The sequence below is a fragment of the Silurus aristotelis genome, assembly GCF_946808225.1.
Source record: "Silurus aristotelis genome assembly, chromosome: 15".
NCBI classification, from domain to species: Eukaryota; Metazoa; Chordata; class Actinopteri; order Siluriformes; family Siluridae; genus Silurus; species Silurus aristotelis.
This window is the reverse complement of record NC_139588.1, coordinates 18,409,079-18,424,798: the sequence shown is the minus strand read 5'-3', so window position 1 is coordinate 18,424,798 and position 15,720 is coordinate 18,409,079. Positions and strand designations below refer to the sequence as shown.

Genomic DNA, 15,720 nt, shown 5'->3' with positions numbered 1-15,720 from the left:
CATGCAATCCTAGACAAACTCAATGAAGTTGAGATCAGGACTCTGTGAGGGCAAAAACTATTACTTCCAGGACCCCTTTACTTCTCTATGCTGAAGATGGTTCTTAGTGACATTTGCTGTTTGTTTGTGGTCGTTGTCCTGCTGCAGAATAAATTTGGGTCCAATCAGATGCCTCCCTGATGGTTTTGCATGATGGATAAGTATCTGCCTGTATTTCCCAGCATTGAGGAAACTATTAATCCTGACCACATTTGAAATTCCAAAGCCCCAAACTTGCGGGAAACCTCCACCATGATGTAGAACAACTTCAGCTAAAACTTAAACCCCACTACATAGGACATACTGCTTTTCTTTAAATATACCTTGACAGTAGCAGTTACCACTGCTATCTATCTATCTATCTATCTATCTATCTATCTATCTATCTATCTATCTATCTATCTATCTATCTATCTATCTATCTATCTATCTATCTATCTATCTATCTATCTATCTATCTATCTATCTATCTATCTATCTATCTATCTATCTATCTATCTATGATAAGACTACGCTCTCTAGTGGCAGCATAAGGTCAAGCGTATTGTCCTCTTTAACTATGTAATTACTTTACAGCATACCACATTTACCAACACAGCACCAAATCATTTCAAAACAATAACAAGATAAGAAAATTATCAGCATTTCACAGATATATTCAGTGCATAGCTGTGCATGTAGCCCAGTTTACATTTTCTTTATATTTAGAGAGGAGTGCAGACAAAACAAGCATTTTACTGGTGCATTATAAAATATTAATAATAATAATAATAATAATAATAATAATTATAATAATAATAATAATAGTTATTAATATTATTATTATTATTAATTTTATTATTAAATTTGAACATTGTTTAGATTAATAATTAATGAAAGTTGCATACTATAACATACCCAACAGGGGGCGACATAAGCCATATCTTTCTTTTACTGTATCGTATTGCATTAAAGTACTTATAATTAGTATAGTTAATTACTAACTACAAGCAAGCGATTTTAAACTAAACATTAATTACCTTTTTTTAATGCACTCTGGTTTTAATGACGTTATTAGACAAGAAAAGTCACCTCAACATTGTAATGCCTCAGCAAAAACACAAAAAAAAAAAACAAACGAGCTAAAAAATGTTTTTATTTAATACAAAATATTGTAAAATGTATTTCCGTTGTACACTATTAGGAACTGTGCCTAGATTGTTTTATATAGTGTACACACTTTGGATGTACTAATATATAATTATGGCAAATAATGTCCTATATAAACATTTCCATCTGAAGCAAACATAATAACGGTACAGAGTTTTAAGGAAATTACTTCAGCAGTAGTCTGTCTCTGTATCATTTTTCTTGAGACAATTCATACATACAGATACTGAGGATGAAGTTTGTTGCTCATAACACTTTTAACTCTTCTATATAACCCCGATGTCCTGTCACACTGTTCCTATTAATGTTTGCATGTGGTACATTAGTTATTGTGCTACATTTTCCTAATGATCGAAGACATATTGATTCTATTCATTTTGTTAGACATAAAATTATAATCGTTCACCTGTTATGAATGAAATGCTGCTGTTCTTCTAATGACTATGTATTTATTATGATTAGAGATGTATCATAAGGGAGAATAAAAATATTAAAAGGAAATACAAACGTCAGTGATTAAAATCCAGTTGAATAGATGTACCCTGAAGCTGTTGTATTCTCTTTTCTAAACAATTAAATTATGATTTAAAAAAAATCTAATCTGTACTGTTAAGTCGAAAGAAATGTATTTCCAGTCTGTATGTATAATTTAATTTATTTTTATTCGTGTAGCACTTTTAACAATGGAAAGCAACTGTATAAGATAAAGTGGTTATAAAATAATGTATACATTATTCTTTATAATTTTAAGTTTGTCTCTAATGAGCAAGCCAGTGGTGACTATATGGCAAGGACAAACTCCCTGAGATGGCATGATGATGAAGAGGAGGGGAAAACCATCCTCATCTGGGTGGCACTGAACAGTATGTTGCCTGCTGGATTTTATCCTTTGAAAGCTGTGGTGATGAGAATGCTTAACAGTGTTGTAGTCAACCAGGACTAGGGTTTACTACATGCTAAAAACCTATTTATGGTGTAATTAAACTTTATTACTATTATGAACTATGATTCCCAGAGCCCTGCAGAAAACCAAGATTAACAATCACAACCAGAATAAACATTTTTACTTTTTTTTTTTTTTTTTTTTTTACCAGGAATATTGACTCTGGTCTACTCTTCTGATTTGTTTCAGCAGTCATTTGTTTATTTGTCTAGAAAAATCTGTTATAAAACCTTTGCTCAAATCAAGTTAATTTTCTGTCCTGAAGTTTTATTAGAATAAATAAATTTTTTATCTTTTATTTTAAAAATTAAATGTACTCAGATATATCAGCATATGCAGTCTATTACTGTATATCTATAGCATCTGAAATTTGTCATGTAAAACTCCAGCGTCTCTAAGCTGAACTATCAAACAGCTACTGTCTGTATCTGTGTGTGGCTGACGTACATATGCGGGTTAGGGGATGTTAAATGCCACCCCCACCAGGTCACTGTTTCTTCTCAGCTAGACCTTTGTGTTGTGTATAAGAGAGGCCATGAAGGTGTGTTTGTCTGTAGCTGCAGGAGGCTGATGGGACACTAATCTAAAGGGCGGTCATGCCGGGCTCCCTTTAGGGGCTGCCCTGTTATCAGTCAGCTTGTAAAAGGCAGATTTATAGGGATCTTGAAGGGGTGTGCTTGGGTAAATAAACACAGTCTGGCTTTGTCACCGATCTGCTGGCTGGCTTCAGCGTTTCAGCTCAGGACCTCACACTGATTCTCTTTAAGCCTGTGAGACATCCATAAGAATAGACATGGATGCAGTGGAATACACATCGTCTGTTGGCTGATCCTCACTCGCTTTCAGTAACCACTTTATCCTGATCACTTTCACAGTGGCAATGAAGCCTTTCTCAGGCTCAATGGATGCGGGAATATACTATGGGTAGTCCGTCAGTCTATCACAAGTCACCACGTACACACACATACCAACTACTGGAATGTTTCAGAGGTTTGAAAAACCTGAGAACCATTTTTTTTTTTTTGAGTTTTCTTGAATCGGTCTGTGTAAAGTCCAGAACAAAAAAAAGACTCAAAACTAATTTGCAAAAGAAACGTGCACACCTTCATTTTGAACCCTGAGTCTAGAGAATTGTGCCACTGTGCTCTTTTGGTGGGAGGGATGGCATCTCTCTCTTTCTCTTTCTCTATTTCTCTCTCTCTTGTTAATCACATCAAAACTAACCAATCATGTCCATCTAAAAGGTCATATATATGGAACAGGACGAAGTGGGATGCTGCGATATGATGCGGCATGAGCAGCAGTTTGAAAACTGGGAGATGTGGTAGGGAGAAGCTGATTTTTGGCAGGTGACCATATTAGAAGAAAAAATGTAAATAATAATAATAATTTATAACAGCTGATTAGCAATTTTGGTAATGGAGTTTCTCTGTATTGAATATGTGATTTTCTTTTTTTGATTGAGCACAAAATGAAAAGGCAGTTATAGTTTGAGAGTAGTATTTAATACATATTGATTACACAGACACATTTATCAAGTATACGTTTTAACTGTATTGCTTTTTTTTTACTGTACTTTGTTATAAGTAAAAAAATTGATTAGCTATTTTGACCTAATGATTCATTGGGAGAAGTTCAATCTGGCAACTCTTTTCTAGAGAGAAGTACAACCCCATCTGATATGACCAGGCTGGTTTTTTAAAGGATTAGATGGCAGGACATTGTTTTGAACTGGGATTGTCAGAGGATCATTCCCTTTTCCATCCCCAAAAGCTCCTTTAAGTTGAAGGAATGTGGATTGGGGTTTTTCAGTGAGTGTGGTCTCATTATACATTTACATATAATTTACATTGATTTACTGTAATAATACAAAAAAAAACAAAAAACAAAATCAAGGGCTATAAATATTGAGGGCTATACTGGGACTATACAATCAAGCTTTTTGCTGAAGCTGTTCCATGTTCAAACTGACTTTTTTTCACACAGGGTTCAAATAAACCATAAGGCAAAACCACCAGCTATAAATAATTACAGATAATAATAATAATTATTATATACAACAAATAAATTAAATAAATGCACTAAAACGAATAAATTTGCATACTGCGCACACCACACACACACACACACACACACAGACACATTATATATATAAATACATTCATACATACACAACCACAGTAATTATTATTTTTTTTCTTTTAAAGGATACAAACTAGGGAAATAGTCACTCAAATCTGCAGTCTACATAGACTTTACATAATATTATTATTAGTATAATAAAATTTTTTAATAATAATAATGGTTATTATTATTATTATTATTATTATTATTATTATTATTATTATTATTACAATCATCCTTTTTCCTACCATTAACTTTCCTTTTCATTGAATCGAGCCAGTGCACATTGCAGTGATTATTTGAGTTATCTTCATGGATAGCTTGAACCAATTCTCTTTTAACTTCTCTCAAAGAACAACCCGTTTACAGATACAGCACTGTCCATCCCGTCTGTAAAACACAGCGAGCCAATCATTACATTACAAGCATCTCAGAATGAGCAGGACAGCTTCTCCTGCAAGTCAAAACCAGGAGTCTGAGACGTGTGTGCACTGGCTCAGTATAAGGGAATGTTACATATAATAATAATAATAATAATAATAATAATAATAATAATAATAATAATAATAATAATAATAATAATAATAATAATATGCAATTCTAATCACCCAGATTACAGTTTGCTCCATGATGTTTGATAGGAATATTAAGTACAGCTCTTACATGGTTATTATGCACTCTGCTGCTGTCACGTGATTGGCTGATTGGCTGAGCAGGTGTAATGGTGTTCCTCTTAAAGTGGCCAGAAATATGCATATAGAGACTATTTGGCTAGGTTCATTTTTGCCCCTACTGACTTACAATGAAGGGCTGGAGAATGCACATGCACATATCACAGAATATGGGGTCAAAGAGCTATGTAACCTTTACCAATTGCTCCAAGATCTTCAAATCTGCTTTCATAAATTTTTATATGATTAAACATTTGGACATTAAAAAATATATATATTAATAGATTTTTTTCTTATTATCACTTTGGGTTGTCTCCCAAATCACGACACATTTATACCATAACTTTTAGAAAGTCTAAACAGATTTTGGTGTATCAGTGAGGAGCTGGGATAGTGTAGTTTATTATTTTTAAATGATCGAGGATAAGATTTTTTTTAAAACCCTTATAATATTTAAAACATGAAAGAAATCTAAAGAGTTGCCATTAACGCTTCTACTGTTGTAGTCTAATTCCCAACCCACCTGAGCCATGCGATAGAGAGGGGCTGATGGGGGTTCTGTGTAGGAGATCAGTGGGATTGGGAAACACTGACGTAGAGCACAGCGGCGTGTATCAGCACTTCAGCACTCAGTCCCAGTGCGTCCTGCTCCAGAGACACAAGTAACACGCACGCACGCACACACACACCCACACACACTCACACACAGCTGCTTCTTCCGCCCTGCGCTCTGCAGTAACAGTAGACAGGAGTTCCCGACGGGTCTTTTGCAGTTTGTTCTCTGGCTTGAGGCGTGTAAAGAGTGCTGTGTTTTGGACTTTACGGTATGCTGGGAGCCGTGAAGATGGAAGGACACGAACACCCGGACTGGAGCGCTTATTACGCAGAGCACGAGGTGGGTACTTTTATGCACATTTTCCTCTTGCCTAACAGTTCAATATTGGTCTTGAGATAATATTAACTTTGCGATCAAATATTGACTTGAGGCACCTCTGAATCCTCACCTAAACACACACTCACACAAACACACAGACACACAGACACACACACACACACACACACACACACACACACACACACACACACACACACACACACACGCCCGACGCGCTTTTTTCTCACCTTTGCACAGGATGATGAAGCTTCCAGGACGCAGTGAGAGACTTTTTTTTGCTCATTCTGGAGTTATGTGTAGGCACACAAAAAAAAACAGAGTCTCTTTTAAATAGACTCTAATACTAGTGTTTTAATGTACTATATATATATATATATATATATATATATATATATATATATATATATATATATATATATATATATATATATATATATATATATATATATATATAATATATTACATATTGCATTTATTATCATTAAATATCTAAAATACATAATAATAACTATAAATATTATATATTGAGTAATCAGCCTTTCGATGTAGACAGGAAACGTTTCAGCACTTTTGTGCAAAACATTAGATTATAAGCATAAATACACTTTAATTAATATAGAGTTAAAATACAGAGTTAAAAGAGGAAATATTGCTTTGGTGGTCCTTTTTTTGTAAAATTGTCAGTATTTAATTTACAGCTAGGGTTGTAAATTAGGGTTGAATTGGAAGTTTAGGCGTTTTTGTCCAATACATTGACACATTTATTTTTCTTTTCTGAGCAGTTGAGGGTTAAGGGCCTCGTTCAAGGGCCCAGCAGTGGCAGCTTGGCGGTGCTGGAATTTGTATTAATAATTAGCACGTATAGAAATGGAAGTTCACACCAATTGCCTTAAAGCTTTGAGTTGAATGAAACTGAAGTAAAGTCAATTCAACCAAAAATTGACTGCAATGGTGAATATAAAAAAAAAAGAAAGAAAACGAGTGGGAAATGACCACTGATTCAATTTGATTGTCTCGAGACCAGGCCAAACTTACACTCTTACACGACCCTTCACTCCTTTTTACACACTTCTCTTCCAGAAACATTTCTGCAGGACACATTAAAGCACAAAACACTCCTTATGTCACACGCAATGATTTGATCAAAATTATTTATTGTGTGAAACAATGCATTTGATGATATATTTAGAATAGGAAAAAGTAAAAGCAATGGTTTTCTTTTTTTTTTGCAGTGTTACACCCCAGTTGGAAACATGGGCGGTGGGCTGAATTCAATGAGCGCCTACGTGAGCTGCGCGAGCGGCGTGAGCGTGCCCTACATGCACGCGGGCCTCGGCCACCCAACTAGCGGCACGTGCACGGGGCTGGCACCGAGCGCGAGCCCGACCTCCGCTCACGCCCTGGCCGCGTCCTACCCGAACCTGAACTCGAGCGCGTGCGGCCAGGTGGGCAGTGGCAGGCCACGAGACCCCAAAGCGTACAGACGGAGCTACACGCACGCCAAGCCGCCCTACTCGTACATCTCGCTGATCACCATGGCCATCCAGCAGTCCTCATCCAAGATGCTGACGCTAAACGAAATCTACCAGTGGATCATGGATCTATTCCCGTTTTACCGACAAAACCAGCAGCGCTGGCAGAATTCAGTTCGCCACTCGCTCTCCTTCAATGACTGCTTCCTTAAGTTGCCCAGATCACCAGATAAACCGGGTAAAGGCTCCTTCTGGACTCTTCACCCCGAGTCGGGAAACATGTTTGAAAACGGATGCTATCTGAGAAGACAGAAACGCTTCAAATGCGAAAAATCCGCGGACAAACCCACGGAGTCGGAGAGCGGCAAGAAAACGCACAGTGACAAAGAATCATCTCCGACTAGAGACATGAAAAGTCCCGAACTGAAAGATGTTACAAAACCGCAAGCTTTAAGTCCAGAACACCAGCCACACCATCAGGACCATCATCTGGATGAACATCACCATCAACTTCACCATCACCATCATCATTCTTCTCATCTTCTCTCTCAGCATCACCGGATGCTTGTGCACGAATCGCACCTGAAACCTGGACACCACTCCTACTCCTTTGATCACCCGTTCTCTATCCACAATCTGATGTCTTCTGAGCAGCAGCAGCACCAAAAAATGGACATGCTGAAGCCCTATGAGCACCCCATGCACTGTTCCGGTGGATACGGATCACCAATGACTGGTCCTTCGATGCCCCCGATGATGTCAGCGAGAATGAGTGTGGAGCCTTCAGCTCTACCATCGGAGTATTCTTACTACCCTGTGTCCGCGTGCACCAACAGGGCTTAAATAATCTGAATCATATTTAAAATGGTTACAAATGGGTGTGAACTCAAATGCGCCAATTAAAAAAAAATACATTGTGAAGTCAAACGCATGTTTTCAAAATTATCTGCAATGCATTTCAACAAAAGAATGCGCACAAAATAATATAACAAATAACAAAAAAGATCTGCATAAACGCATCATCTTGCTCCGACTTCTGTTTTCTATACTGGATATACAAAATTCTTCCATGCTGTTCTCAAGATATTGAATCGGATTTTATGATGGATTACAAAAAAAAATATCCAAAACTTCCATGAGTCTAATTTTCCATGAGAGAGAAAATAAATAGAAGAGTATCTAGTCATTATCTTTGTGTTGTTTATACTGTAATTTATAATTGTTCAATTTAATTGTGTATATGAATGTAATGCAGTTAAGATGTCATTATTAAATTTCACACTGAAATATGATCCCTATTGTCTACTCAGCGTCTGTTTTTGTAATGATGACAAATATCTTTATTTCAGGTTTTTACTTTCATTTTAATTGTGAATAGGGATGCTGGTAAAAATGATCCACAAGCATTATTGATTTATTTTTTTATTTTTATTGAATGTAAATTAAAATAAATTGAGCAAATAATTTGGATTAACATTTTAAATTGCTATAAAAAAAAACTCAGTTATGCTTGTGGATAATTTTTAATAGCAATTTAAAATGTTAATCCAGATTATTTGCTAAATTTATTTACATTTAATTTAAATTCATATACAAGCTATTGTCCCTTTGGAGAAATCTTGAATGGTAACTTGAAATCTTACTTTATTTAATAGTGAAGAACCTGATTATTTCACTGTTTTTTTCTTTTTGATTGTTTTTTTTTTTTTTTTTACAATATTTATAAGGACCTTATTATTTCAGTTTTATTCTTGTAAGATAATCAATATATAGATAGTTTGGTTAGAATTTTGTATGGGTCTCTTGGAAACTTGCAACATCAGGCCTGACATCTGTAAATTGTACATTCAGATTTATAGTAACATGGTGCTTTAGGCAATTAAATCCTGTTACAAAATCCTGATTTGGGATAAAGAAAATAAATGAACCTTCATTTGTAGTATAAGATTAGATAACAAATCACTGATGAGCTTCATTAATGATTATATACACCTCACAATTATGGTCCTCACAAAAGATGACCTAATCGTCTGTGTGTAGTTCAGCTGATATCTGAAGAAATACAAAGACTAGATGATTAGAATGAAATCAAGGCATATTTGGCTAAATGGATATGATCAGAAACTTTTCATACTAACTAATGTTACGAAGAATACCTGGATTATATGTATTTTATTTTCCATTAAACTTGTGAACATTATAATAATCAACAACACCTACTAGTATACTACAACTACCACCAAACAGCAACTGCATAAATACTAGTAACAGTAACAATATCATTTTATTTGTATAATATTACTGTTATAAATATCCGAATTTTAATGACCCAGAGTAAAAAAAAAAACAACAGCATGCATTTAAATGTAAGTCTACCTAAAATACGGTTTTGAATATTTAAATAGCTTTGGATCTTCCAATTCTGCTCAGTCTCATCATGGCCTTCCTGTTTAATAGCAGTTTATTCTCACAAACACAAAAGCAAAAAAAACAAAAAACAAAAAACCCAGACTAAAGTGACAATACAGATTATTGAAATATTCAGATACAGAATAATGAAATGAAAGAAAGTGGGATGATGTGTATGTGGGAAAAAATGTAAATAACATCAAATAAAACCAAAAGACTAGTCTTGGGATTGACCTGTGTGATCTTTCAGTGTGTCCAGAATACAAATAGGATTTGACCATTTGTTACTGGCGTGAATCAATCTATCTATCTATCTATCTATCTATCTATCTATCTATCTATCTATCTATCTATCTATCTATCTATCTATCTATCTATCTATCTATCTATCTATCTATCTATCTATCTATCTATCTATCTATCTATCTATCTATCTATCTATCAAATAAATAAAAATGTTACAATTTGTTCTAAAATTTACTAAAATACCGCATGTAATACAGGTTTATTGGAGAATATGTTGCAAATACATATCTTCCAATAAACCTATACTGTATGTTAGTATGGTATATTTAGAATAAATATTAGTATAGTATAGTATATATAGAATAAATCACGGTGCAATGAGAATCTTGCTTTCTCCCAATTTTAGCACCTCTCTCCACTGCTTCAGTTGTTGAATCTAGCAGTAGGACAATACTAAGCCTAAGATTCTGTCCAAACCCAAATAATTTGTTTTTATAAGAAGATGGTACATTTAAATAAGAAGAAGGTGATGCAAATGTCACATACAATTTGCTGAAAAACAGCTGTTACTATGAAACATGAACTATTTGTACCTGTGATTTGCAGCTGTAACTATTGGCAAAGTTGCTTTTAAAATAACCAAGCAGATTTAAGGATTCAGCAGCACTATAAACACATACACCAATAACATCAAGTTTTGCAGAATTGTAATGCATTATACAAAGTGATTCAGTAATGGTTTTATTAAAACATTTTTATGTGGCCTGCTTCAATCTCTTAAAGCTGTATATTTGATTCATTTCATCCATGTTCCATATAGTGTTAATAAATATACGTTGGTCATTACTGTAATGGTATTTTATGCCGCTGCAAAATAATTAATAAAAGCAGGTGGGCATTTATAGGAGTAGTGTATATTTATAGAGTTTATTATATTTTGGAACTAAGAGACATTGATTTTCATCATTAAGACATTGACTTTCAACTTAAGAATTATTCTTAGATAAAAAGAATTCTTAGATATTCTTAGATAAAAAGAAGATAAAAGGAAGCCTAAACACATTAAATTGCTTTTTCCACAAAGATTCAGCACATGATATGATATTGAATATATACAATATTTATGAAATATGGTTGGCTTAATGTGTTCTTTTCTTTTAATCTTTGGAGATTAAAATGCTTTTAGGTATGTTTAACATGCCTATTTTCAAAAATGTAAAATTCCATTGATTACAATCTCAAATAGAACCTTAGTAGTGTTTGCTTTGGGGGTCTTTCTTTTTGGGTAAAGTGGGACAAACTAGATAATCAAAATAATGTGGATAAAATAATTCAGGAAACATTTTCAGAGATTTTTCAATCACTAATATCTAAAACTAATAACAAGAGTTTCACAAACGTGTTTAAATAATCAAATGTTCTAAAAAGAAATAAAACTGTATCACTGATTGAAATGGAATAGTTATGACACAAAGCAATGGATAGGAGTTCGCTTTGTTATCCTATCGTTTTTTTTTTCATATCACAATGGCATCTATTTTGCCCCTAAATTCTGACTTCATCAGCAATGCCAGTAGGTCCTGATGAATGCCAGGATGGACTGTTTGTTCTTTTGGCGTGTGAGCGGAGATGCTATGGAAGATCTCACTCTCTCTTTACACAGAGGGTCGGCTCTAGTTGAGGCTTTGAGTCTCTCAGGCTGTGCAGTGGTGACTGTTGACACAGGCCCTTGTGTGAGACCAACATCCAGCTGTAAATGGCAGCCATGAAAGACCTCAGCAGAAACAGGAATGTCACACCAGGGTGGCAGAAAAAAATCAAGATCACACCTCATCACTTCTGTCCACTTCAGAGCTCATAAATTTGGCAGCTTTTCTCTCCATGCCAAGGAGGTTGTAGACATTACTGTTTATGAGAAGAAACAATTATAGCTTCACACAGGGGAGTGTTAACCTTAAAGGAAATCATAAAGGGTTGTATTGTCAGTGTGCGGATGAATAGGAAAGATTATCAAATTGTTTGACACTGGATGTATTAAGACAAGTTGTAGTGTATAAAATTTGCTAGTGTACAAAAAAACTACGACCATTGAGGTAAGGAGACATTAATTTCGATTTTAAGGAAGGAGTCTTTAGTGCCAGTCAGAAGAAAGTTACAGTTGTTTCTTTTGTGTTTTGTTTACCACCACAAGAATATCTTAATTACATAGGATGCTGTGATTGCAATCTCATTATAACAAGCTGCAGTTGTACTTTTTTATGTGTTAAACTGAAGAGAAAGAGAAAGGAGGATTGTTCGAAGCTGCTATAATATATGTGATTACAGGAAATTTTTTCGTAGCACAACTTGCAAGTACATTCTTTAATAAATTGCCAAATGGTTGTTGCCAAGATTTTTGTGTTACAAAAATAATATAAATAGCCTCAATACAACCTTTTATTGAATATTTTCCCCCAATGACAGCATTTTCCATCTTGGTTTATTACCTTCTTAATAAACTGTTGGCCTCCCAGCTTTAAATTGATAACAATTTGACTTTTAATCCATGAGAGCCAATTTCACAGAATAGCTGTGATTAAAGTGACCAGCTTAAAGTGATTAATTCAGCATCCTGACATAAACTGTGCGGTCTCTTTGACAGCCTGGAGCCAGAACTCCAAATGCCAGCTCTCTTGGGAATGCACGAAGAAGGCGGCCTTCTTCTCTGGACTGTTTGCTCAGCGGCTCTCGGAGCGGTTTTCTCCAGGCCGAATAAAATGCAGGGACACAAACAATGTGCTGAGGGAAGAATGGAAGAGCGGGAATGAACAGTTTGGACTATTTGCTCAGCAGAAGGCCAGCCATAATGGCATGCCAGCAGCTTTCCCATGAATCGAGAGTAGAGTCTTAGCAGTGCCTTCCTTTTATTGGCTGCTGTAAGGTTACAGCTGCTCAGGCTCTTAATACCCACCTTCCATGATACCATGTGGCCATGATATTACATATAGATGGAGTGTATTGAAAAATGGTGGGCTTTTTTCACATAGTGGGTTTCTGATGGGCTCTGTGACATTGCCAACCTTGTAAAACAATAATAAAGGTTGTTTGTTCTAGATGAATCACTGCTATTTACAATGAAACATTAGATTATTTTATTTTGCATTAGTGAATTAACGGCTTTGGTTCCACACACAGGCTCATTCTGACCAACAGGCTTTGTGACATTCTGTTATAGCAGAACAGCAAAGAGACAATTCTGGTAGGCAGCACAATTGGCAGTAGTATTGATGAGCAGTTTGCATATTCATGTGGTCTGAAACAAAAGTGTATAAAAAAACAATTGTTGATTTCCTCAGACCAGAATGTTAAACAGCCTTGATAAAATAGTATGCTACTTGAGCTAAAAAACTGTTGTTGCTCTAATTGTAGGTGAACTGTAAGCTAATTTTTGTCAGGTTTTAGCTCTTTGTAACATTAAATGGGCCTTTGATTATGTTTGAGAAGCTGGGTGCTGTGGTTAGAGGTAGATGTAGTAAAGTATGAGAAAGGGTACTGAGGTTAATGTTACATTGTTTTAGGGTTACTGAGGTTAATGTTACAATGTAGTTAGGGTTACTGACACTAGAATTAGTGGTTAAGATTTTATTATGGTTTGGGTTGCGGATAATAGTTATGGAAGTGAGGGTTACACAGAGGATAGGGTTACATAGTGGTTAGGGTTACTGAGTCCAGATTTAGGGTTACACTGTGCTTAGGTTTAGGGTTGCACTGTCATTAAATTGACACTGTGTTTAAGATTATATTATATTATGGATTATATTATGGAGTCTGGGTTTGGCGATATTAATGCTAAGGTTATATGTTTATGATTAGAGAGTTTAAGATTAGGAGTAAGATAGGGTAAGGGAGATTCAAATATGATGTTAAAATATACTGATATTAGACTTGTTAGTGGTACTTAAGTTATAGTCAGGGAGGTTATTGTTATAAAAATTAGTCAGGTTAATGCTAGAAATAGGGTCCCTGAGGCTAAGCTCACAGCTAAATCTGCAACAAGCTTTAGGATCAGAGAATAAGAACATGCCAGAATTCAGTACATCTCATGCATCAGTGCCCTTGTATGAAACTTTCGCTCACCACCTTTCAGCACTTTTTCACGCTCCTCAAGTCTTTGAGCTGAACTGTAAATGACATTTTTAAAGCTCTGGCATGCTCTCCCATTGCTCACTCACACAGAACTGTTACATATCTCACTGATGATGGATTTATACCTGCAGCCTTTTATCTTTACAATTATCTAATAACTGGATGGAGCATATGGGTACCTCGTGACCATTCTGTTGTTAATGGTAGCTATGTTTCAAAAACTGTGTAATATGTAAAGATAACATTATTGAAAATTTAACAATTCACGACATTAATTATATACAATTCATATATAAAGCATTTTACAAACATTGGTTGACTAAATAAAGAAACCACATCAAACACTGGACCTTGGGGGTCTCTTTCCTACATATCAAATATATTTCTATTTAGTTATGAAAGCTTTGTTCACAGTGAATGAGTTAAATCAAGTAGAGTTGAGAGTTAAACTATCTATGGATCTGCTCGACTGAAATCTGTCACCATGTAATAGAAAAAAAGCTCCTTGAAGTGTGTTGACTTGGTCTCCCCCTGAACAACATTTTTATATGATTTCCAATAGTTTTGACATCTTGCATACAATCATGATAATGCCTCTCTTTCAGTTAAAGGATGTTCTTTCAAAAGCTATAAAGAGGCCTGTCATTGCTGGTTATGAACTCTTTGTATGCCATAATTTTCCACTGTAAAAGCCAGGCTCTGTAGAAACCGGCATGGAGCACAATGACTTTGGGTGTGTAGGATGGATGAGTCAGAAATGTCTTGGCTTGTTTTAACGCTCATGTTTCAATAAACCATATAACTCAGGGATTACACTAGCATTAACAAAGTCTGTGCTTTAGTTAAATAACCAACTTAACTAAAGTTAAACAATTGTGTCTGTGTGTTGCAGCAATTGCTTTCTCAATCTGGGTGCTTTTAGCTGCGGAAAAAAAAACAACAACCCTATAATAATTCTAGAGTAGTTCAGAGTGGTGAAACTGAAAATCCTATGCGCTATCTAATGGGAACAGGGAGTTTAAATGAAAACAGTGCCACAGCCATCAACAGCCAGGAGTTCAAGGAGAAAAATGGGACTTGCTCATTGGGTGGAATGGAAGGCACTACCCTGTCTCCTGGTAATCTGTGAGACACCAATTATGGGTGTATGAAAGCTCATTTATTGTGCTGTTAGGGCTTTTCTCTAAGTGTACAGCTGCTCTTGTGAGACAGCACAAGCAGTGGTTCGAAAACATGTGGTGGCGAATCATGTTTAATAGCCATTGCTTGCATGTGATAGGGTGCTAGCTAGTGGGTAAGAACTGACAAATAACCAAATATCAGTTTATTTCAAGACCCTATATCATTTCTCTGAAAATAAAGTCTAAAAAACCTGTTCTTCAATGTACAAAAATACTAAAATCCATTGTACCTGATCTCCAACATTCAAAAGTGCTATGGAAAGGTCAGTTAGCTTGTACAATTTAAAACAAAACAGACCTGATCAATAATGTGGTGACACACAGTCAGTGGTAAATAGAACTCCCACTTGCATTAGTACATTTAGTGTTTCGGAATAACATTCCACTGATTTGGCTCCAAATTACAAGGACGATAAAACTATTGTAAGAAATAATCTTTCTAAGAAAAGATGAACAAGACTGTTAG

General features: G+C 35.3%; 1 protein-coding gene across 2 annotated transcripts; it reads left to right on the top strand.

Annotated features, from left to right (window-relative positions):
• Nucleotides 1–5,567: 5,567 nt before the first annotated feature.
• Nucleotides 5,568–8,583, top strand: LOC310737831 (forkhead box protein A2-A-like). Of its 2 annotated transcripts, none has more exons than XM_083562536.1 (2): nucleotides 5,568–5,821; nucleotides 7,054–8,583. In XM_083562536.1, exons 1-2 carry the CDS (start codon nucleotides 5,753–5,755, stop codon nucleotides 8,134–8,136), a joined length of 1,152 nt encoding a protein of 383 aa, XP_083418662.1. In that variant the 5' UTR covers nucleotides 5,568–5,752; the 3' UTR covers nucleotides 8,137–8,583. The 2 variants fall into 2 exon arrangements, with proteins under 2 accessions (XP_083418662.1, XP_083418663.1); XM_083562537.1 differs by lacking the exon at nucleotides 5,568–5,821 and adding an exon at nucleotides 5,957–6,081.
• The last annotated feature ends 7,137 nt before the right edge of the window (nucleotides 8,584–15,720 follow it).

Bases quoted from the DNA above. Each gene is read 5' to 3' on its own strand.
- LOC310737831 (XM_083562536.1), top strand. From the start codon at position 5,753: ATGCTGGGAGCCGTGAAGATGGAAGGACACGAACACCCGGACTGGAGC. The intron at 5,822-7,053 runs GTGGGTACTTTT...TTTTTTTTGCAG, and splicing joins CTTATTACGCAGAGCACGAG to TGTTACACCCCAGTTGGAAA.